The sequence below is a fragment of the Ailuropoda melanoleuca genome, chromosome X, assembly GCF_002007445.2.
Source record: "Ailuropoda melanoleuca isolate Jingjing chromosome X, ASM200744v2, whole genome shotgun sequence".
In the NCBI taxonomy this organism is placed as follows: Eukaryota; Metazoa; Chordata; class Mammalia; order Carnivora; family Ursidae; genus Ailuropoda; species Ailuropoda melanoleuca.
Window position 1 is genome coordinate 6,182,573 of NC_048238.1, and position 23,359 is coordinate 6,205,931.

The window sequence follows — 23,359 nt, forward strand, 5'->3', positions numbered from 1 at the left end:
CCAGTCCTGCTCCCCCGTTCCTATCTTACCACCCACGTGTCGCCCCCACCTGCCAGCTTCAAACAGCCTTCAGTGATGTAAAATTTCATAATGTGGTTTTTAAAAGTCTTCTCAATCTTACACATTTAACAAAAAAAGAATGTGAATGAAACTCTGTAATACAGAGCATTCTGACCAGCCGTCCTGAGCCAGAGGAGAACCGTGACCCCGACCCTGGACCCCTGTAGTCTGGGCTGGTGTCCTGGGATGGCTTTGGGGCCTGGGACCCTGTCCCTCTGCTCAGAGGCCAATGGGTGTCACGATGACACAGAATGCATTTGAAACAAGCCTCCCATATGGGGATCAGCTTGGAAAGATGGTTTGTCCTGAGTCCAGACTCCCACTTCTTGCTTTGTTCCTCTTCTCCCCTTTCCTTTGGAATTAACATCCCAAGGACTCTTGTCTTATTCAGACTTCTGGAAGTGGCAGAAGGAAGGACTGCTATTTCCTTCATATTATATTGTGACACAATTTACAATTTTACTCTTGTTACAGAACCCCTCAGTGGTCTATTCATCATGCTGGTTGTCCCGTTGACAGCACTGGTGTGTGAACAGTTAAAGCTAGGCTGGGTCCCTGCAGACTCGTGAGAGGGACATTTCAGGTTTCTGGAGGACATGCTTCTACTGGCCTGCCCTCTAAAGAACAAAAGCCCACATTCCCAGCGTCCCCATCCCGGGACATACCCATCTACCATGATCATCAATTTATGCTGCATCGCTTAAAAATGTCAGAGATACAACGTCGAATTTAATTTCACTGAGGTCAAAGTGTCAAGTTAGTTGAAGAGTGCTTCCTTCGACTGAAAATAGGCATCTCTCAGAATAACGAATGTGAAATACGAGTTTCTCAAAATTACATACAATATGATTTTACTAATATACAATTTTAAGCAAAAGACACAAATCATAAAACTATCTTTCAAAGGTTACAGAATAATAAACAGGAAAGCCGGGAAAGCATCAACCTCTGAGGAAGGAAATCAGGCTGCGAAGACGTCCACAGATGGCGCGTCGGCCGACATGATGTTAGGAACGTCCTAGTTGTCCAGTCACATGCTCACGATACTATCGTACTGTAGTAAATATATTCTTTACTAAAGTAAAACAAAGAAGAAGAAAAACAGGGATCTGCCTGAGGCCCCACACTATTTCTTGGTCCTTCCTCTTTAATGAATCTTGTTCTAGGGGAATTGACATACCTTGCTAGTATGCTTTAATCCAACATGCTTATGGGGAGAAGATTTAGCAAACACCTGGAGTAGTAGCCTACAGCCAATTCTTGAATCGACAATAAGGAAGATTTAAGAAAAATATATCTTTTTTGTGCTAAGGAACACAGAAGACATCTTTTCGTGAAGAATCTACGCTTCATAATAAAGAATGAACTTTCTCCATTTCTAAATACCTAGTTTTTTGAAAAGAAGAGGAACTGTAGATTCAGTAAAACAACCAGCAAAAAATTAATTATTTTAGATAGTTGTACCTTCAGCAGAATTTGTGGTGAATATTTAACAGCGGTAAGAAAAATTGGCCTAAGTCACCAAACAATTCACATCCACGGTGGCTCATTTGACCCTCTGTTTGCCCACTTGGGGAAGAACACGCACCCCCCTGATCTGCAGGTGCTCGTCGTGGTGCTTGGGGGGCAGCGGGTTTCCTACATAGCAATCCCTTACCTGCGACCAGCAAAGGTGTGGCTCAACAGGATTGGAAACCTTAGTTCTTTTCAATAGTCTCACTGAGCTCGAAAAGCCACTATTTCAAGATGTCACAGGACACATTTAAGAAAGTCTCTTGTTCTTGAGAGGGAAAGTTCCGAAAACTAAGAAAAGCAAGGTCTCCGTCCTTGGGGCAGTGGTGTGTGTGGTATCTACCTGGCTCCTCCTGTGCCCTGAGGCACCGCTCCCCACCTGTCTCCCACCCTTACATCTTGGGGCATAAATGGTCCTGTCCACTGCTGTGACCCCTTTGTCTCAATCACCCTAAAGAAATCATCCCAACGCAGCCAACACGGAGCAGGGTACAATTTAACCAACACAGTCCCCACAGCAGCCTTCAGAGGTTCAGAAATGTGTCCAGGACCCCCAGTAAGTAAATGAGACCGAACCCAGACAGACAGCGAAGCTCCCAGACCACTGCCCACCTCTTCCCCTCCCTGTGCACCAGGCGTCAACTGGGGATACTACATAGTCCTCACCAAGATTAGGAGAAAGCTCAGAAACGTTCATATGAGATATTCTAGCCACAGAGGTCTTTCTCCTTATCTTCATGACCCCACTATTTAAAGGATCCAGGAGATACTTGGGAAACAGGGAGGAGGTTGTCCTCCAAAGTTAATAACACTGGAACACAGATGTCCAGGACTAGAGGAGGCCGAGGCCAAGAGGGTCTGGGGGAGCAGGTCCCAGGACGCCAACAGCCACGTGAAGACAGAGGGGACAGCTCCAGGTACCAGGAGCGCACGGGGGCCCCGGCAGCCCCCGCGGTGGGGGAGGCAGGCCTTCCTTCTGGAAGCTGACGAGACAGACAAGAAAAGCTGATTGATAACAGGGGGGGAAACAGAAACAAACGACCCCCCCTGAAAACACCTTCCTCCAACAGAAGGAAAAATTAAATTTCTTCAAAACCATCTCATGACATAGGCGCATCGCAGAAAAGCCCAGAGGGCGCCCCATGGGCAGTGCAGCACTCTGCTCCCCGACGGTCCACAACTTGTCAGCAAGGGTCCCAACGAACCCCTTCCGCAAGAACAAAGATTTTCGCAGATTTTGCTACTCATTCTCCAGCATCAGATCAGTCTGTAGCCGTGGCCACGAACCTGCCATCACCATGGACACGGACTGCACCATCCCCGTGACACCTCAGGAGAGCATCCCAAGGCTTCTGAGCTGAAACCATCCTCCCTCAAAACATCTGTGAACAGCCGTGCTTGGGCCCTCAGGGAAGACGGAGTATACACAAAACATGGCTGCTGTTCCCTCAGATAAAACACCCCTTGTTCCCGTCAGCCTCCTGCCAGAGCTTCCCACAGCTGATGAGGCCACGCGCCAGGCACTGGGCGCTGGGAATGTGGGACACGCATTCTCTCAGCTCCTGAAGCTACAAGCCAAGCCCTGCAGCCACCGGGTATCTACAGAACCCACCACAGCCTGCCTCACCTCGGACTCCTGGGGAGGCCCTTCCCCCCCTCACCTCGGGCCCCTGGGGGCTCTGCTCAAGGCTCCTTCCGCCTCACCCCAGCTTCTCATTTTAAGGCTCCATGTGAGCACAGACTTTCAGGGACTGCTATTCAACACCACAGATTCACTATATAGAAATATTTCCTAGGAAAACACGATAATTCTGATGATTCGAATGCAGCAGTTACATGGAATCAGAAGAAAGTACCCACCAGTAAAGGACGTAAGCGAAACTCCAAAACTCTGAACTTTTCATGTGGGCACCACGGACAAGACGTGGGCCTTTCAGGACAACCTGGGGGTCCAGCCCCCCTGCCCGTTCACGTTGCATCTTTCCTCACGGGCCAGAGCTGCGCAATCCCGACCTGCTGTATCCTCCTGGTCAAGTTACTCAACCACCCCTTACAGAAATCTGGTTTCCACCATTAGCTTTCCTCTGAGTCAGGAAGCTGCTGAAATACTCTTTCAGAATACTGTATGCACTTCTGGAAAATCCCACCTCTCCAGTGAAATGCTGCTGCCCAGGAACACGTGGTACTGTGAGACACCATCTTGTCTGACCAGGAATCTCCCATGACCCACCTCTCAATGACCAGCCTGATGGCTCTGTTTGTTAGCCATGTATAAACATAGCCACTTAATTAATATTTGCTCATCCCTTAGTATGACTAAGGGATTAACAAACTCCTTTCACAGGAGCCCAAGATGAGTCGGGGGCCTAGAGAGACTACAGATGGGAGGTCTGTGAACAGTCCCATCCTCGGCCACACCTGTTCCCCAAGCAGGTGACGAACCCTGCAGAATGCTGAATCTTTCTTAGCAATACTGCTAAGTATTTCTGTAATTAAATCATGAGGGTGCACTCAAGTTTCATAAAACTAGAAAGAATACAGTACATGACCCCATACTTGACCTCACAAGAGTGTCCCATGGAATTCAGACAGATGAGCGAGGGAGCAGCTTTCTAAGCTGGGTGACACAGCCTTATTATGCTGGGAATTAACAGGCTAATGCAAACTGGAAGAATAAGCTAAATATTAAATTTACCATATCACAGAGGAAAACAGATATTCCTATCAGGAGTTTTAAATAAAGTTTAAGTAAACCAAACTGTCCATACAGAAGACATGTTTCAATTACAGGTTCACAGAGAATTAAAGTGAAGAACCGGCTCTGACACCACCAGAAGATAAGCAGAGGGTGTCTGGGAAAATGCAGGACATAGCAAGGAATGCACTTGTCTGGAAAGGAAACCAAGCCACGTTTTCAGTATCACAGAATATATGCATGGTCCTACATGTGACTTAAAATTCTGTGTGTCCCCACAAAAATATAAATAAGCACGCCCATTTGTTTATGAAGGAGAACACTTCCTGGAGAATACCTGAGAAATGAACAGAGGCCACCTGTGGGGGAAGAAGGGCACAGCCATGGGGGAGAAGAGGCTGAGCCTCGGGAGGGACGGGGGCTCACAGCATCCCATGGTGGTGTGCAGCTCCCTTCATGATACTATCTTCTAACTACAAAGTATATCCAATAAAAACTACCCAATTAGCGAGTCAATACGTGGAAGCAGAAGAGAGTGAGTACCTTTACGCTTCTGAGGGGATTTTCCCCAAGGAGTCCCTACTTTAGGAAACACAGCAAATCTAACATGTTTGCAAATTTCAACAGCTGCTGCTTTCACAAACATCCTGAAAAAACACACACAGCCCTTCAACCCATGGCTGCTCCTGCCACCAGTGCACCGCCCTGCCATCCACGACGTCATCCTGGTCCCCAGAAGCCGCTGTCTGTCCCGGGGGCAGCACGGTCTGTTCTCCTAGTGCTGCGGGGAGGGCCTGCGATCCCGCAGGACATAGGAGGTGGATGAAGGTTACACCCACAGGAGAGACACAACCTGAGTGCCCAGCAAGGAGCGACCAGTTCTGTGTTAGCTGGCCCTGAGTCTGTACCTGCCACGGTCCTAGGCTGCCAGCTGTCTGACCGTGTGCCCTCATTCCACCGTGATGGAGGTGGCCTCGCACTGGGTTCTGGGACTCTGAAGGGAGCAAAGCAGGCTGAGTCCTCACGCTCCAGATGACCAGACCGGCACACAGGTCGCCCACACAGGAGACAGGCGGTGCCCAGGTGCCAACCAGGCCTGCAATGGCCTGTGCCCGTCCCCCTTAATGTGGCTTCACTCACAGAGAGGACAGGTGTTTATGGTGAAGTGCAGCTGGAATCTGGCGTAGAAGATTATCTGAATGTGTGTTGTGTGTGTTGTGTGTGTGTTGTGTGTGGTGTGTGTTGTGTGTGTGCTGTGTGTGTGTGTCGTGTGTGTGTGTGGTGTGTGTGTGTTGTGTGTGGTGTGTGTGTGTTGTGTGTGGTGTGTGTGTGTTGTGTGTGGTGTGTGGTGCGTGTTGTGTGGTGTGTGTGGTGTGTGTGTGTTGTGTGTGTGTTGTGTGTGTGGTGTGTGTGTGTTGTGTGTGTGTGGTGTGTGTGCTGTGTGTGTGGTGTGTGTGTGGTGTGTGTGTGGTTTGCTATATTTCCAAGTGTGTGGTTAATTTTCTTAAGTAAAATCTTCTAAATTCCACCAAATCTGTCTTTATTTTAATGAAAGTAAGCTCATAAAACTGACCAAAAATGCCACTTAATTTACTTATACATGACTTATAAATGGGATAAATGAAATGTGAGCTGAATTATGGATCAGATATTAAGAACTGTTCACTCGGGTGCCTGAGTGGCTCAGTAGCTTGGGCAGCTGTCTTCGGCTGGGGTAGTGATCCCAGCCAGGGTCCCAGGATCGAGACCTATGTCAGGTTCCCTGTTCACTGGGGGTCTGCTTCTCCCTCTCCCGCTAGTCCTCCTTGGGCGGGCATGCACGCACGCGCTCTCTCTGTCAAATGAATGGGTAAAATCTTAAAAAACAAACTTTTCACTCACCAAGGGTCAAATCTCAGCTGTAATTTGACTTGTCTTTTTTTTCTTTATCAATCAGGAAATTTCTCAGAGCATTTTATGAAGTAGTAATTGCAAACAGTTGATAAGAGAACAACTACTACTGAGTGTAAATATTTCAGTTTGCATTGATTTTCTGGAAGTCAATTTAATAGTTCAATAAATTATGCTAAGGCTTTTTAGTAAGTGGCCTGGACAATTTTCACGAAGTATTAAAACAGAAAGAAGCTGGTTTTGAATTAAAGATAGGTGTTAAGAGCAGTCTGATACCATGATGACCAGTTAGCCTGAAGCTAATACATGGCAGCATGTTTCTGAAAAGCAAGTGGGCACTGGTGAAGAAGGACAATGACACGGTGCGTGTGCACAGTGGGCCAGTGCAGGTGTCCATGTTAGTGCCGAGCAAGCACTGGTGTCTGGACTCAGCTCCCAGGTGCCCAACGTTAGCACACGCACCTGCCCACTCGCACGAATTCAGGAACCTGCCCCAGCACAAGAGGAGCGGGACAGGCTGCCGTCGCCCTCCCCGGGTTCTCCTGTGCAGTCACTCTACGCTCTCAGGCTTCCCCAGGGTTCCCATCAGCTCGCAGGCACAGAAGTGACACAACAGCTCAGCCCCAATTCTAAGTCAGCTACAGGCACTTGAAGAACACAGCACCTAAAATTAATTTTCTCTTCTCCTTTAAAAAGTGGAGTGAGTGCAGCTTGGAAAAACAACATTTATTCCTCAAAATCAGACGAAAATTGTGAAAAATTATTAAAGTAACCTAGATATGAAAATGTTGCAAATGTTAACAGATAATCCCAAGCATGGCTTATCATGTTACACAGACGACTGCAGAGGAGACAACTGAGTTTGGATTTCTGTTTTTAGAAGACATCGAACTTTCACTCCTAACACGGTGAGAACAAAGACAACACCTCCACTCCAAACTACTTATCTTTACCTCAGCAACTGAGACAATATGTAATTGGATGCTAAACTAATACTAATTTTTATTCAGAAAACATGTAATAATTATTGATTAGTCTCAGTTTAAAACTGCTAACTTTAGGGGAACAAGAGGATCTCATACAGAATACTGAAAATATTGAAAAGTACATATTCTTAATTTCTTTCATACAAATCCTCAGGGAAACCACCACTGAATGCCTTTAGAAGCATAAAGAAACTATCAAGGATTTCAAATACAATGCTGCCTCAAATCCTGTTTATATGTATTCCAGCATGAATGAGTGCAGACAGCTCAGCATTAATTATGGGAAGAACTGCACAAGAATCCTCTTAGTTGTTGATGTAGGAAGAGCTGCTATAAACATGGAAAGCAGCACAAAAATCCCAAGCAACAGCTTCTGCGGACAAAGCTGTCTGCCATCAGTGAGGCCAAGGAGCACATGCTACACGTGCTCGTGCCGGAGAACCCCTCTCCAGCGCACATGCCCTGCTGGGTAACAAGGAAAGCACCTCGCACCCAAGCACGCAGAGGCCCAAGCACGCGGAGGCGCCGCATCCCCGTGGAGAAGGTGGGAGCAAGCAGAGTGGGGCCCAGGGGGTTCCCAAGCAAATCCAGAAGTGAAAACACAGAACAAAACTTGGGGAGAGACGGCACGGGCACAGAAGGTGCCAGAGGGAGGGCAGGGGGCTGAGACCCACAGCGTGTGCCTACAGCGGCACGTGTACTGATGCAGGGCATCGCAGAGGGCTGCTTTCTGCCTGCCCGTGCTTTCAGCAGAAGGCAGACATAGCAACTGGGTCTTTCAAAGGCAACACTCCTGGCCTTTGAAGGGGGTGCGAAGGGGCAGGGGTGAGGGGTAAGAGGTGAGGATTCCCGCTGGGCAGTGACTGAGCCGGTCAAGCCTCGTCCACATGGCCTCAGCACCTCCCCAGTCACCAAGTTCCTTGCACACCATCTCCGCAGGACGACACAGAGACATGCGGTACTTCCAGGACGGCACAAGAGCGTTTCAGTCGGCAATACACATGGTACATTTTAACTTCATACTTATGCATTTTTTATGTATCAGAAAACAACCAACAGAGCAAACATACCGTTTCACAGCTATCACTGCTGGGATGAGGCTAAAGCAGGTATTTTCATTTTCAAAAAGATGAAAGACGTATGAGGAAAGGCTCTTCAGCAAGTACGAGTGTGGCATGCAGACGGAACGAACAAACTGTGAGGAGGTTTGGACGACGGGAAGGACGGATGGACCCCGGCCCACGATGCGCCTCGTCAGAGCACAGAGTGCTCATGCCCTTGCGGGGCTCCCAGCTCCGCCCCAGCAACGAAGTTCCTCTCCCTCTGCATGCAGGTGCTCAAGAGCGGCTAGGACACAACACAGGCCGTCCTGAACTCTAAGAGGGCGCCCGGGAGAAATAGTTACTGAACTGACGCAGTTTCCTGGCCACTGGACTCTTGACACTCTGAACCGGCGGAGTCCAATCGCAGTGCCTCACCCAGAGAAGAGGTGAGTGACGGACATGCCCCACTGGCCACGGCGCACATCAGAATACACCCCATAGGGCCCCAGAGCGCAGGACTCACGGGAACACGTGGCAGCAGAGGGGCCCCCTCGCACTGGTCACATGCAACTCAGTGGCAAACTGACTGGGGCCAAACCAAACTGGTACTATTACCTCAGGTGCAAAGCGATTTAACCCCCAATATTTCTGTCCTGCCACTAACACTTTTAATTTCCTAAAAGCCGTTAGAAGGAAACTATTTCTAATGTCTCACAGCCCTATTAAAACCTGAAAACAACAACATCACGAACCATCGTTTACGCTTTGCCTATAATACACATGACACAGGATATATATTCTTTTTGATCCAAGATAAAAATTTCCTCTACAAACAGGTCATCAATGCAATCAAGGCTTCTGTGGAGATCTACTCTGTATCAATTCCCCTTTTCCTACCAGCTCACTGCTTGCCTGTGAAGCAGAGCTCCTGCTTATGAGGGACACGGAGTAGAAAACGCATGTGAAATCGTCGTGCTTTCCCTCTGGGTCTCCCACGGCAATGCACCTGCACGCATGGCTGGGTGAAACCGAAAACATGAGGCGGCCCTGGGAGAAAACGCGAAAAACAAGGGGCACCAGGGTGGGAGAAACCCCCACTATTTCTGTTTCCTCCTGAGCTCACTCCTCGTGCTCTATCACACAAGCACAACTTAACACCAACGCCAGAAGTGTCTTAAATATGTATACTTGTCACCTTCAAAACCAGTCCATCAAGTGTCCTCGAAATGGCTTTTGAAACAAAAGACTTACTTTGACCACGTAAGTGAACCTTCGAATATCCTGAATTGCACTTGAGAAGTCTAAGCGATTGAAAGCCTCTCCCAAAGTACAGTAGCCGTGCCTCTGGAAAAACAGACACAAAACAGTTGAAATCCGTAAGCAGTCAATTAGTCAAAATAAAATAACACTTAATGTGAAGTAATCTGTGCAATTTTTTTTTAAATTTTGGCAAAGGGCATTTGTTTTAATGATTTATACCATATTTAGATTAGTGCGGAGTAAAATAGCGATGCTAAATATGTCACATATAATCAAGACATTATGCTCTGCCATTCTTACACCGCTACTGATACAATGACAAATACTTATTAAATATCTTGTTGATTTCTCTTGTCGGCACAAGCTGGGGAACTGAAATCACAATGGGTTGTGTTCTGGGCTAAGCAGCTACAGATACACAAACCATCTGCCCAGCTACTGTGAAGATGTGTCTGCTACAGACACACGTAGAAACGCCCAAGCCCTCTGCAGGGAGCCCCGTGCCCCGCAGGTCTGGAGGGCGCCCCGCTTACCAGACCAAGGCACAGGACTAGGGGGTGACTACGTGTGGTTTCCAGGTGGGGAGCAGGGGACGCCTGGCAGTGACACCTAGGGGCTGGTCGTCAGACCCACAGGACCCAGAACCCAAGGGAACAGATGAACTCATGGAATGTGTTTTCGGCCCTGAAAACCCTGCCATCTATTTCAGCTGTGTGTCCTTTATGATGGGCCCTACAGTCTACACTGGGTTGCACAGGGTTGTATACTGGGTGTCAGAAGTCATTTCAAACTCAATCTTCTGCATTTGAAATCCTGAGAGTATATAGAGATTTTCAAGTCATAGTTGTGGGGTTAGGGAAGCTGGTGATAATCCTAGAAACATGAGGTGACAGATCCCCCCTTGCCTCTCTAACGGATGGCAGGACAGGAGCTGGCGAAGTAGGTGGAGTGCACACCTGAGCCTCAGACCAAAGATACCCCATGAAGGTTGATTTAGTTTTGTGCCCAAATCCCAAGAACAGTCCTAATGTGTGCACAAACCAACAAAACATGTTTTTAAGACAATACACGTTATTAATGGATATCTACTACATGCAAACTATTCTCCTGGGAGCTGCACAGGAAGCAAAGGTTAATTATAGAATATAATCTGAAGTCAATCACCGCTGACATTTCTACTTTAATTCCCTTTTCTTCTCAATGAACAGAACTCTAAATGCTGGGTATAGACATAGACTCCTTTTCAGGCAGCCACCCATGCCACAGCAGCCTCTTCTTTTTTGGGGAATTAAATCTGATTCACAGACTGCAAAACACTTGCTTGGGCCACACAAGCCTGCCTGTGTTTGGGGGGCCTGGAACCACACGTGGAACCTCAGAGACTGTGGGGCACCACAGTGGGCCACGCGGCTAGCAGCAGTGATACCTGGTCTGTATCAGGTGCTCAGCCCAGAGATGCCGCTGAGTGCAGGGAGCCCAGACCCTCCCGAGCCTGGCTGTATCCCTGCCCCAGGGCCCACACAACACGTCTGCAGACTCACGAGAAATTCCCCTTTGCTGCTTATGCTATCCCAAATGGGACTTTGCTCTGTAATCAGTATGGTAACACAGAGTAGATGAAGTATTAAATAGTCTGTCATAAGCTCCAGCCAGTCAGATTCTCCCAAGAGCTCCTCTGATGGGTCTCATCTAGTGTGTGTGTGAGCCGAGAGCAATCTCAAACCCACAGCAGTCGTAACCACCACCAACTAGGCCAAATCAGTCTTTGGGCTCAGAAATTAGCCCCTAATCTTCTGGGGAGCGGGGCCATATCAGAAATCCATTATTAACACTCCGGAACATCTAACTTCCACCTGTGCTAAACAACTCCTTCCTAAACTACACTCCCTCCTGCTGCAAAAAAAGGCAAAGGAAGAGTTCCTCGGGCTGCAAAAGGAAGGAAGCGTCCCTGGTCACTGAGCAGAGAAGAAGAAAGCAGAGCTGAAGTGAACGGTCCATGGCTCTGAGAAAAGCTGTAGCCAACTTGGCAAAAGACAGGAGCAGGAAGGGCTCCCACTGCTCTGAAGAGGTTCGGACTTCACCACAAAGTCACACTGGTTCTAAATGTTCTCACCACCCATAGCCCACAAGAGCAAGGACACACATGCCAGCAGCACCAGGGGCTCACGCCAGCCGCTTTGGGGAGAGGCAGGGAGAAAACGTCAAACCGTCTAAGGATCCATCCTTGCTCTGAACCAGCCCTCTGGTTGACTCAGATTTGTAGCAGGGGCACTAACCACACACTGCACGTGCACACATGTACACACATGTGCGTGCACACACATGCACACACGAATCACCGCTTCAAAGATCCTAGGTTTTCATCTGCTAGAATGAGCCAGAGATTTCATACTGCAAGAGAAAGAATTTATTTAATATGACATTACGTATTCAACAGAACACCACCAAATACACTCTTACTATATGATAGAATACTTACTTCTCTCGTGCTTTCTTTATGGACATAGATCCATTTCTCACGATAAAAACCTAGAATAAAAATTAACTTTATTTTTAAAATCTGGCAGATCATTTAAAATGAAGATTTTTATGGAACTTCAACAGTTGTACATGCTAACAAAATTATTTGACTTATCATATAGATAAGAGATGCTATTACTTGGTTAAATGTCAACAGAACTGCTTTGTTTCCTGACATCAGTTTAAGAGGTGCTGAAACATCCTTATATGAAAAATGACTCAAGACAGCATCACATCATCGCAACTTAGAAGAAAACTAGCTCTATGAACTGCAGTAATATCAAAACATAAATGAGTATAAAAATGTGATTAGTCATTACTTGTGTACCCTAACAATTCTTCTTCTTCTATTGTCTTTTTCGTGTAACTCAGTACCAAAACTTCAAGGACCGTGATGACTCTATTCTCCACAGGACCCCATCTTTTCCAGTAGACTGAATCCCCTAAGACAGCTGCCAGTGACTCCTGCTTGTGCTGCAGGGCGGAGTGGGGCCTGTCCCATAGGTGAGCCACCGCCCGGAGGCTCCCTACCCTACCCGGCCTGTGTGCTTCCCTCAGCTCCTAGTCCCACTCTGGCCGAGTCCAAAGTCAAGACACCTTGCCACCTGGCCTCTTTGCTTGGGAGTAAACTGGTAACTGAACTCACGACCATTTTTCAGTCATTCCAGATGCATGACCTGCTTTGTGGGTTTTGCTGTCTTTTGTTTTTGCAAATCTTACTAACTAAATGGTGAAGCTGCAAACCAAGTCAGTGGGCAACACTGGATACAGAGCTGTAATTCATGTATCGTCCTTTATTTCTTGAGATAGCATTGTCAAAACAATTTAGTATATCAATATATTAAATAAGCAAAATATCATAAAATTATTAATAAAAATGATCTTACATTGAGTACTTGTATCATTTCTAAAATGATCCTTTTTCCTCTTTTTGGATGTGTATTCCTGCTCTTCATTACTGAATATTTCTTCATCGTCACTATTTAAGATACTGAAAAAAGATACATTTTATTAAATACTTTTATGGGGAGATCTTCACTTGGCTTTTCTTTTATAAAAAAGAGATAACACTGGTTTTAATTCTGGAGACCAAAAGAAAAATTGTGTTGAATTCTGAAAGCAACCAGTAACTTTCAAAGCAGCATATCGGAGGTCTGAGGTTACGAGGCTAAGTCTCACCTGTTGTTTGCTGTCACAAATCTGAGATTTATCCTGGTTCTTTTGAGGATGTCAGACCAGGAAGGGTGAAACATGTTTCAGACTCTCCCAGGTACACACCACCAAGGGAGGCTCAGACTTCAGAGACTTCACTACAACACAGACGTTACAAACAATACTACAAACACTTTGGAGAGAGGTCAGAGGGAGAATAGGACACCCAACATGGACTCCTGACGTGCTAATTCCTGGTCCAACATTTCCTTCATCCCCTCCAGGCTCACAGACTTAACCAAAACCACCACTGCACAGAAACGCTTTCTCATGAAGCCATCGACAAAATAATGCTAACTGTTAAGGCACTTAACTGAAGCCAGGTGAGGGAAAATGTTCGCTTTTCCATTTAAATACATCTAATTAAAAGCTTGCTCAATTTTTCTTTCTCTTTCATCCTTTTTTTTTTTTTTTTGGCTAAAATAAAGAAACAATTTAAGGCAGTAACTCAACAACTTGAACAGATTTTTCTTTAAAAGGTAATTTATAGTTAAAAAAAATAACTGTACACAACAGTCCACCCCATCAAAGGTAAAGGTGCACACAATTTTTATTTTCAACACACTGACACTGGGTGGGTTTTGGTCTGGAATCAGGGAGAGGCTCCGTGGAGAGATGACAAGCTGGATGGTGGAGGTCCAGGCCAGACGCTCAGGCCGAGGGTGAACGCTGTTTCCCAACACACTTGACAAGAAAGCTGTGATGGCTCGTCTGCTCACCAGCGTTCACGTTTCACGACCACAGCTGCACGTGTCAAGGGAATCTATTTATCATGTTCACAAGACTCAAAACACACTGGCAACAGTTGTAAATCATCAGGACAAGCACAAGTGCCTTGATAAAAACATGCAAAGCTTCCCATACGGTAGTGGGCGCCACAGAACACCAACTTGTGGACACTGGTCCCTGGGTGTCACACTCGATCTTGCACGAGTCGGCTGTCATTGACTCAGATCCTGAACACAGAAGCTCAGCTTTTCCTAACCAGGGTCATGAGCATGCCAAGGAAGAGCAGACAGCTGCCATTCTCTACTGACCGTGCCACCCAGACAACACAGCCTGCAGGACGAGGGGGTGGAGGAGACAAATCTGGGCGGCACCCCAGACCCTGCCCCAGAGATAGGCCCTCTGATCCTCTGCATCCGCAGGGAGAGCAGTCCCATTCTATTCCCCTGGACACGCGGCAGGACTGGCTGTAGGAGCCACATGCTTCCAGCAGGCTTATCACAGACGGTACAACTGTGGCCCCTGGGGCTCTCCACACTAGCATACACAGAACATGGAGTCCACCCGCTTGGCCATGTGGCAGTGAAGGCGCTCATCGGACTCAGGCCCCAGGGCCACACCAGGCATGCCCCACCTGGGTCCGTGTGGAAAATCAAGAGAAAATACCCACTCTAAGGAAACTTAGTTGCCATTTTCACGAAGTAGATCTTCAGTGGTTTTTATACTGTCAGGCAAAAAACATATATATATAAAAGTCGGTAAGAAAAATAAATGTTTCCAAAATTAAAATTCAACATTCAAAACCATGAATTCAGCAGTGGATGCTGCAGCACTGTTCCATTTCACGTGCACATAAGCCACTGACTGACTGCGTTTCATGGGAAATGCTCTTATTTATCACCTCTGGTTTCACAAGCGAGATCAACATCACCAACCCGGATTTCAAAGTCAGTGGAAACTTCAACAACAAAACCAAACAACCGGATTAAAAATGAGCAGAATGAACAAACATGTCTCCAAGGAAGACGCACTGGTGGCCAACAAGCACATGGAAAGATGCTCATCACCACGCATCACGAGGGACACGCAAATGCAAACCACGGTGAGCGGTCAGCCCCTACCTCGTAGGACGGCTACCATAAAGAACCCCGAAAATAACAAGTGTTGGCGAGGATACAGGAGCCCTCGTGCTGGTGGGAACGAAGAAGGGCAGCCTCTTCAGAAAACATGTATTTGCAGCAATTGCTACAGAAAGTAAGCACGGAAGCCCCACCTGATCCAGCAGTCCTACTTCTGGGTGGGTACCTAAAAGAACTGAAAGCAGAGTCTCCACAATACGTCTGCACACCCATGCTCCCAGCAACTGGCGGGTGAGAGCCACTCGTGTCTGTGCACAGGGGTGGACAAGCACAACAGAACGTGGTCCATACACACAACGGGGCCTCATTCAGCTCAGAACAGAAGGAAATCCCGGCACACGCTAGAACGTGGGGGAACCAGGAGGGCATCGCACGAGTGAAGTAAGTAGTCATAAAAGGACAAAGTCCGTGTGCTTCTGAGGATCGAGGGACCTCGTGGAGCCAGAAAGCAGGGCGGAGGGAGCCAGAGCTGGGAAGAAGCATGGAGTCCGTTCACGGGGACGGAGTGTCAGTGCTACAGGGTGAGCGGCGAGGAGGGTGTGGTGACAGCCGCACACGGGGTGCACGCACTCAATGCCCCCAACACCGTAAGATGGTGAAGCCTAGGTGAGGTGTGCTTTATTTACCACAATCCTCACGTCATCCCCCTCTCCACCCACGTGTGGCCCCCTTACCACCTCCGACTGTCCTGAGGTAAGTCCCACACAGGATATCATCCGGGGGCAAACATCTCAGGATGATCCCCAGTCCTGCTGGGGCTCGTATGGTGAGTGTGTCTCTTCACGGACGAGCTCCCACCAGGCAGGGACGCGCAGTGTCCCTAACGCCCTGCAGTGTGTGCCTACTTGTGTAAAGCCCCCTGGGGCTCCCACCACATGGCAATGCCACGCACTCCGATAGGAAGCCCGGCAGTGTGGAGCTGCACCTGCTCTCACCAGCTCCCCACCTCTTCCGAATAGCCCGTTTATTTCTTCATAACATTCAAGATAATATGTATCTTTTCTCCTTCCTTGGATTTTGCTGAGGAGGGGAAGCCGTAGCACCCGCCCCGGAAGGCAGGACCTCGCACACTCAGTGGGAGCAGATGTGACGGGTGGATGAGTGGCCTTTCAGAGCGTGTCTAAGTGCTCAGCCCAGTTCCTGTGCATGCCACCTTATGGGTCCTCAGAGAGGGCATGTGCCCTTTCCCTACCTCTGCCCCTTCCTCTAGCGGGAGCGTTTGTTTGCTGCACGTGTCCGAGACACGCCTCGCCCCGTCCTCCGCTACAGAAGTCATTTCCTCTTCTTGCTGCTCAGCTTGGGTGCCTTCCACCCGCCCCCCCATCTCCTTGACCCCTGACCCGCTCCTCTGCATCCTGTCTGCTGTGGATCCTCCCTGGCATAGTTTTCATTTCTGTTGCTGTATTCTTCAGCTCTGACCGGCTCTTTTTGTATTTCCTGCCTCCGCTGAAGGTCTGAGTTCACCGACCCTTCCCCTCCAACCGATGGAGCGTCTGTATGACCGTTCAGCTCTTCCTCAGGCTCACTGCTTACCTCTGTGTCAGGTCGTTCCTCACTGAGGTTCTGTCTCGTTCTTCTCGAGCATACTCCTCTGTCGACCCCTTCTGCTCAACTTCTGTGTTTGTTTCTAGGAATCGGGGACAACAGCTACTTGTCCTAAACCTGAGGGAGTGGTATCGTGCGTGCCGGGTGACTCAGGCTGGCTGGACGGAGCTGTGGCTGCTGGAGGCTGGGGGTCGTGGGGCTCTCTGTGCCGGGCTGCCCTGTGGGATGGCCAGCACTACAGTGGGAGTGGGTGGACAGCCCCGAGCTCCCCATGCAGACAGTACTCTGGCAGGAGAGCTGGCGCTACAGTGGCCTCCCCAGTGTGGGCACCATGACAGGACAGTACATAAGGGGAAGCGAGCATACATGGATGCAGTCTCTGGGCTCTCGTGCAGGGGACACCCTGACAGGACACTGAGGCGGGGGGCCACCAGGGTGCTCCAGGCTGTGCACAGTGTGCACTGGCAGGACTGCTATAGCTGCAGTGGGCGCGGGCTGGGGGTCCCTGGGCTGTCCATACGGGGGGCATCCTGACAAGACAGCGGACGGTGCAGTGGGTGCAAGCCAGGATGTGCCAGGTGCTCAGTGCAGGGGATGCCCTGGTGGGGCAACTGGGAGGCTCTGGAGCAGCCGACCAAGGCATAGGAAGCCGATGTGGTGAGGGTCTCATGTTGGTGAGACAGCGGGAGCTGCAGTGAGCATGCACAGGGTGCCCCAGTGTGCACGGTGCTCGGGCCACCTCACTGGGGCGGTTGGGGCTGGTGTGGGCTCAGGAACCTGGCTCAGTGAGGCGGCAGGCCAGTCAGGACACCTGGACCCTGGTCCCACCCACACTATCAAGGGGGAGGAGAACGTAAGCCGTGAGGCTCAGACCCGGAGAGTTTCAGCAGCTCCCCACAGTTTGGTACAATTTTAAGGATGTCTCTTTTATAAGCTAGTTGATCTTTTCAACTGTGGCTTTTTTCTGTGCCCCAGGGCAGACAGACGCATGTGCTCAAGGTCCCTCAGCGCTCTCTCTCTCCCAGCTGCAGTTCACAGCACCAGGGATGGGGGCCCCTCCACCGCCATGCCCTCCTCTGTTCACTCTCCGCGTGGTCTCTAGCTCTGTTGTGCAGAAGCTGTTCAGTCAACCCTCGGCTCTTCTTCAGGAGGAGGTGCTCAGGTAATAGCGCTGGATTTGGGGTGTCCCTGGAAGTGGTGAATTCAGGGTCTTCCTATGTCACCATCTTGGACCAGAACCAATCCTGAACATAACCTGATTTGGAAACAGGACCTTCGGCAATGGAATTAAGTGAAGGACCTTGAGATAAAATCATCCTGGATTAACCATGTGGGCCCTAACTCCAACAGCAGAGGAGAAGCCACAGGGAGACCAGCAGGGAGAAGGCCGTGTGATGGTGGAGGCAGAGACTGGAGTGAGGTGGTCACCAGCCAAGGGACGCCAGGACTGCGGCAAACACAAGCTGGGGATCCCCTCAGAGCCTGTCCACACCTGCATTTTGGACTTCTGGTTCTTATGCCACTGACGTTATGGTTATGGCAACCGCAGAAAACTAACACAGTGACCTATCCTTTAAAATTACTTGAGGTTGATATGGATCTTGAAAGCACACATGTGCTATCAATTCTACTATCAAATACACAAGATGTTGGGAGAGAAAACTCAAAAGATGGGATGCCTCATCAGAAACATAAACCAAAGCAAACCTCAGATACAAAATGTGGTCACTTCTAAGCCAAACGAAACAAAGCACAATGAAGCCCTCAAACACAATCACTGACAAATGATTCCAGGCTGACCTCCTCTGGCATCTCTATCAGAGTCCCTGAGCTGTATGTCCTTGTCAAAGCACCAGCTGGACAGCATTTTACCTCCTCTCCCCAAAGGTGCCACAATCTCTGTTGTAACAGTTCCTGATGATGGTTTTCAGTTATACATCAATGGCTGCCTGTTACACTTAGCTCTTTATCCACACATTTTCCAAAAAGAGATCAAGGATTATATATTACCTTCTGCTGGCCAAATGTCCACATTTACTCATTTTCCTATTTAAGTTCACTCTTGCATCAGCAATTAGTCTCTCTTACAAAAAGATATTTTAAAAGGAAAAGCTCAATTTATTTAAGTTTTTAAGAAAAGATTAAAAATGTGTTTTTAGGATTAGCACTTCATTCCTGAATATTTCCCACAACACAATGAAGGACTCTGATGCAGACGTGTTATGGGAAGGGGGTGCAGGGAGGGTGGTGGCCATGCAGCCCCACGGTTCACCCAGCAAGGAGATGCACTGGCCCCCACAAACCATGTGGTTTAGTGAAGGAAAATGTGGTCTTGCAGAGGTTCAGGATGAAGTTCTCCCAGAGACAGGCTGACAGGTAGTCCAACTCCAGCAGCTGTGACATCTGTGAATGAGAAGCCAACGAGAAGCGTGGAATGCAGGGTGGGCCAGCATGTCCTGGCCCTCACTGACTCCCTGCACACGCAGAGCTAACCACCACCTCCAGCTGTTGCCATTCCTGACAGACTCACAGCACCAGCCATGATACTCACACAGCCACCAACCCTATCAAGTCCTCCCCACCTCACGTCACAGCGCAGGGCCATAACCTGTAACAATGAAGCAGATCCCACTGCAGTGTCATAGCAGGGATCACAGGCCAGGAATAGGTGCAGGAGACAAATTCAAGAAATTCAAGTGAGCCGCAGATGTATCATCTAGGTACATGGACGTTTAGGGTAAAGGCCACAACGAAATTTATGAATGTGCACCAACACAGGAAGCGGCAAGACCAGGAGCTTAGTGAGGAATGCACTCTGGAGTAGAATGCTGGAGACCAGCAGGACGAGACAGGCAGAGGCAAACGGCTGTCGAGCAAATAACATGTATTTATTTGTAGGACTATGGGATGCAACACGGTGTGTCATGGTCATGTGACAATGTGCACAGAAACAACCACTAACAGTGTGGTGCAGCGGATGGGGCATGAGATCAGCAGCAAACTGCATTATGTACTATAGGGAGCCGACAGTCAGAAACCAAACAGAAGGAACGAAGTATAATATAAACATGTTACTGTCAAGGTGAAAATAAGGGGAAAAGACGTCCTAAGTACTGAAGGAGTGAAGGCAAGCAAAATGCAAGATGACAGGCTCTCTATGCATATATATGAAAGACTATCCACAGGCACAAGGGAACAGATACAATGAGGCCAGAAACATGGGTAACTGCAGCCAGACGGAGCGGGAAGTGCGGAGGGCACGGCTTAGCTTTCAAAAGGAAAATAGCTCTGCATGGGCGCACAGGGCAAAATCAGACACAAATACTGAGTAGGAGAAGCACACCTCTGAGAAGATGGGAACACACATCAGAATTCATGTGACCCCAGAAAAACAACTATCACAGGAAATTATAGCATCAAGTACATATAGTTTAAATATATATATAGATAAAAACCTAATGAAAGTAAATAACATAGCCATACAATTTAAAAAGCTAGAAAAAGAATTGCTAAAGATAAAAGCAAATACCAGTAACTAGAAAAAAGGTAGTACTAAAAAGTCCAAAGCTAGTTCTCTGGAGAAAATAATCAGCCAGATAAACCACAAGACAGCTTATCAGAAAAATAAAAGTACAAATACTTAAATTTCACAATGATAAAAAGAAAATTATCAATGCACACAGAAAATTTTAAGACCTATAAAGGACTATATTATAAAACACTATAAATCAGAAGAAATAAAACTGATAGTTTTTTATATATATAAATTTGGTAAGACACCAATAAAAAATCGGGTCTTTTTCTTAGAGGCAGGGATGTTAATTATAAAGTGCATTTAAGAAGGAGCAGCAAGGAAGAAGAAGCAGACAACTGTGAACAAGAACAACGGCGAGGGGAAGCGACTCGTCCCAGCTGATTCTCAAACACATTATAAAACCTCATGAAAACTGCTTCTGCTCTGGCTCAAGATGGTGACACAGGAAGACCCTGAACTCCAGGCCTCCCTTGCACACATCAAGCGCCTGTGGCCTAAGGAACAATTTCCTCTGGGGGAGAAAAAAAGGCTGAGCAACTCCTCCACACTGAATGAACAGGAAAACCTCCATGGGAGCAGGTGGGAGAGGCTGAGACACAATCTCACCATAAACCCTACCCCAGCACAGCAACACACAATCGGAAGCAAATCTCAACCACAAGCTTGTCCCTGAGGAGCAAAGGATTTGAACCTGCGTGGGGAACCCCCATATTTATGACCTGCATCTGAGAGACAAGCCCTCAAAATGTCAAGCTCGGAAAGCCACAGACACAAGGCCGAGTAAAGTGAGAAATGGCTCTCAAAGAGCTCCTGTGTGCACTCTCCCACCCTGTGGCCCAGCACAGACTTTGCGGGAACAAGACTTCTCTGCTCTTTATAAGGCACAGGCCTGGTGGAAAGGCCTACAATCTAACACACACCTTGGGGCCGACTGACACATTGTCCAGAGACAGGGGCTGGAGGGAACATCTCTGCACTCTCCTGCTTTACCTGGAAAGGAGCTTGTCCACTCATCTGGCAGAATGCCAGATGGGAAAAGAATTAAGAGAGCTTAAGGGAATTATGGAACACCACCAAGTGGACCAACATTCTCATTACACGTGCCCCAGAAGGAGAACAGAGAGAAAAGCGGAGGAAACTTACTTGAAGAAACAATGGCTGCAAACGTCCTAACCCTGGAAACAGAAACAGACGAATAGACCCAGGAAGCTCAGGGAGTTCCAGTAATGAACCCAAGGGGATCCACACCAAGACACACTGTAATTCAATTGTCAAAAGTTAAGCAGCATGAGAAAAACCATTTGTTGTATATAAGAAAACCCTGTAAGGCTACCTGCAGATTTTTCAGTAGAAACCGTGCAGGCCAGAGGGAGTGGCATGATATACTTAAAGTGCTGAAAGAAAAAAACAGCCAAGACTACTCTACCTAGCAAAGTTGTCCTGTAGAACTGAGAGAGAGTTTTAAAGACGAGCAAAATTTAAAGGATTTAATCACCACTAGACTAGCCTTACAAAAAGTGTTCAAAGGACTTCTTCAAGCTGACATGAAAGGGTACTGATTAGTAACAAGAAAAATATGAAAACATGAATCTCACTGGTAAAGGTAAATATACACTAAAATCCAGAATACTCTAATATTATAAAAGTGGTTAATTACTAATGAAGCTAATATAAAGATTTAAAACAAAAATAGTAAAAATAACTACAATAATTTCTTAACAGATATATAAGATTAAAAGACATGAACTCTGATATCAAAAACGTAACGGGGGGTAAAATACCTTCCAACTTAAGTTGTTATCAAATTAAAATAGACCGTTATAAATATAAGTTGTTTTGTGACCACACTGAGATACCACCTTACGCCAGTTAGAATGGCAAAGATAGACAAGGAAAGAAACAACAATTGTTGGAGAGGATTGTGGAGAAAGGGGATCCCTCCTACATTGTTGGTGGGAATGCAAGTTGGTACAGCCACTCTGGAAAACAGTGTGGAGGTCCCTTAAAAAGTTAAAAATTGAACTACCCTATGACCCAGCCATTGCACTACTGGGTGTTTACCCCAAAGATACAGACGTAGTAAAGAGAAGGGCCATATGCACCCCAATGTTCATAGCTGCATTGTCCACAATAGCCAAATCATGGAAGGAGCCGAGATGCCCTTCAACAGATGACTGGATTAAGAAGCTGTGGTCCATATATACAATGGAATATTACTCAGCTATCAGAAAGAACGAATTCTCAACATTTGCTGCAACATGGACGGCACTGGAGGAGATAATGCTAAGTGAAATAAGTCAAGCAGAGAAAGACAATTATCATATGATTTCTCTCATCTATGGAACATAAGAACTAGGAGGATCGGTAGGGGAAGAAAGGGATAAAGAAAAGGGGGGTAATCAGAAGGGGGAATGAAACATGAGAGACTATGGACTATGAGAAACAAACTGAAGACTTCAGAGGGGAGGGGGTGGGGGAATGGGATAGACTGGTGATGGGTAGTAAGGAGGGCACGTATTGCATGGTGCACTGGGTGTTATACGCAACTAATGAAGCATCAAACTTTACATCGGAATCTGGGGATGTACTGTATGGTGATTAACATAATATAATAAAATAAAATTAAAAAAAAATAATAAGTTGTTTTGTGTGAGTCTTGCAGTAACCACAAAACAAAAACCTATTGTGGAAACACAAAAGATTAAGACAGAGCAATGGAAGCATACCACACAGAAAATCATCAAATCACAAAGGAAATGACCCAGAGAAGAAAGAAACAAGGAAACTACAAAACAACCAGAAATTAACAAAATGGCAGTAAGTACATACCTATTGATAATGACTTTAAATGAGGAAGGACTATCTTCTGCGATCAAAAGACAGAGAGTGGCCGAACAGGTAGAAGAACAAGACACATATGCATGCTGCCTACAACAGAGTCACTTCAGATGGAAGCGCACACACAGACTGAAAATGAGGGGATGGAAAAAGGTATTTCATGCAAATTGAAACTAAAAGAAAAAGCTGGGGTAGCGATACATACCTTGTAAAACAGACTTTAGAACAAACACTATAATAATAGACACAGAAGATCATTACATAATGATAGAGGGGTCACCCCCAACAAGAAGATACAACATCTGTAAGTATTTCTGCATCCCACATAGAAGTACCTAAATAAAGAAAATACTAACAGATCTAAAGGGATAAGTAGCAATATAATAATCATAGAGGAT

At 47.2% G+C, this 23,359-nt stretch overlaps 1 protein-coding gene across 3 annotated transcripts in view; it reads right to left on the bottom strand.

Annotated features, from left to right (window-relative positions):
* The window catches only part of FBXO25 (F-box protein 25), a 61,468-nt gene that overhangs the window by 11,855 nt on the left and 26,254 nt on the right, over positions 1-23,359 (bottom strand). For all 3 annotated transcript variants that reach the window (XM_002928929.4, XM_019809632.2, XM_011236878.3), the window contains exons 3-5: positions 12,854-12,957; positions 11,926-11,975; positions 9,438-9,530 (exon numbers count right to left, since the gene is read on the bottom strand). In XM_002928929.4, coding sequence (XP_002928975.1) covers positions 9,438-9,530; positions 11,926-11,975; positions 12,854-12,957 — 247 coding nt within the window. The remainder of the gene's footprint in view (positions 1-9,437; positions 9,531-11,925; positions 11,976-12,853; positions 12,958-23,359) is intronic.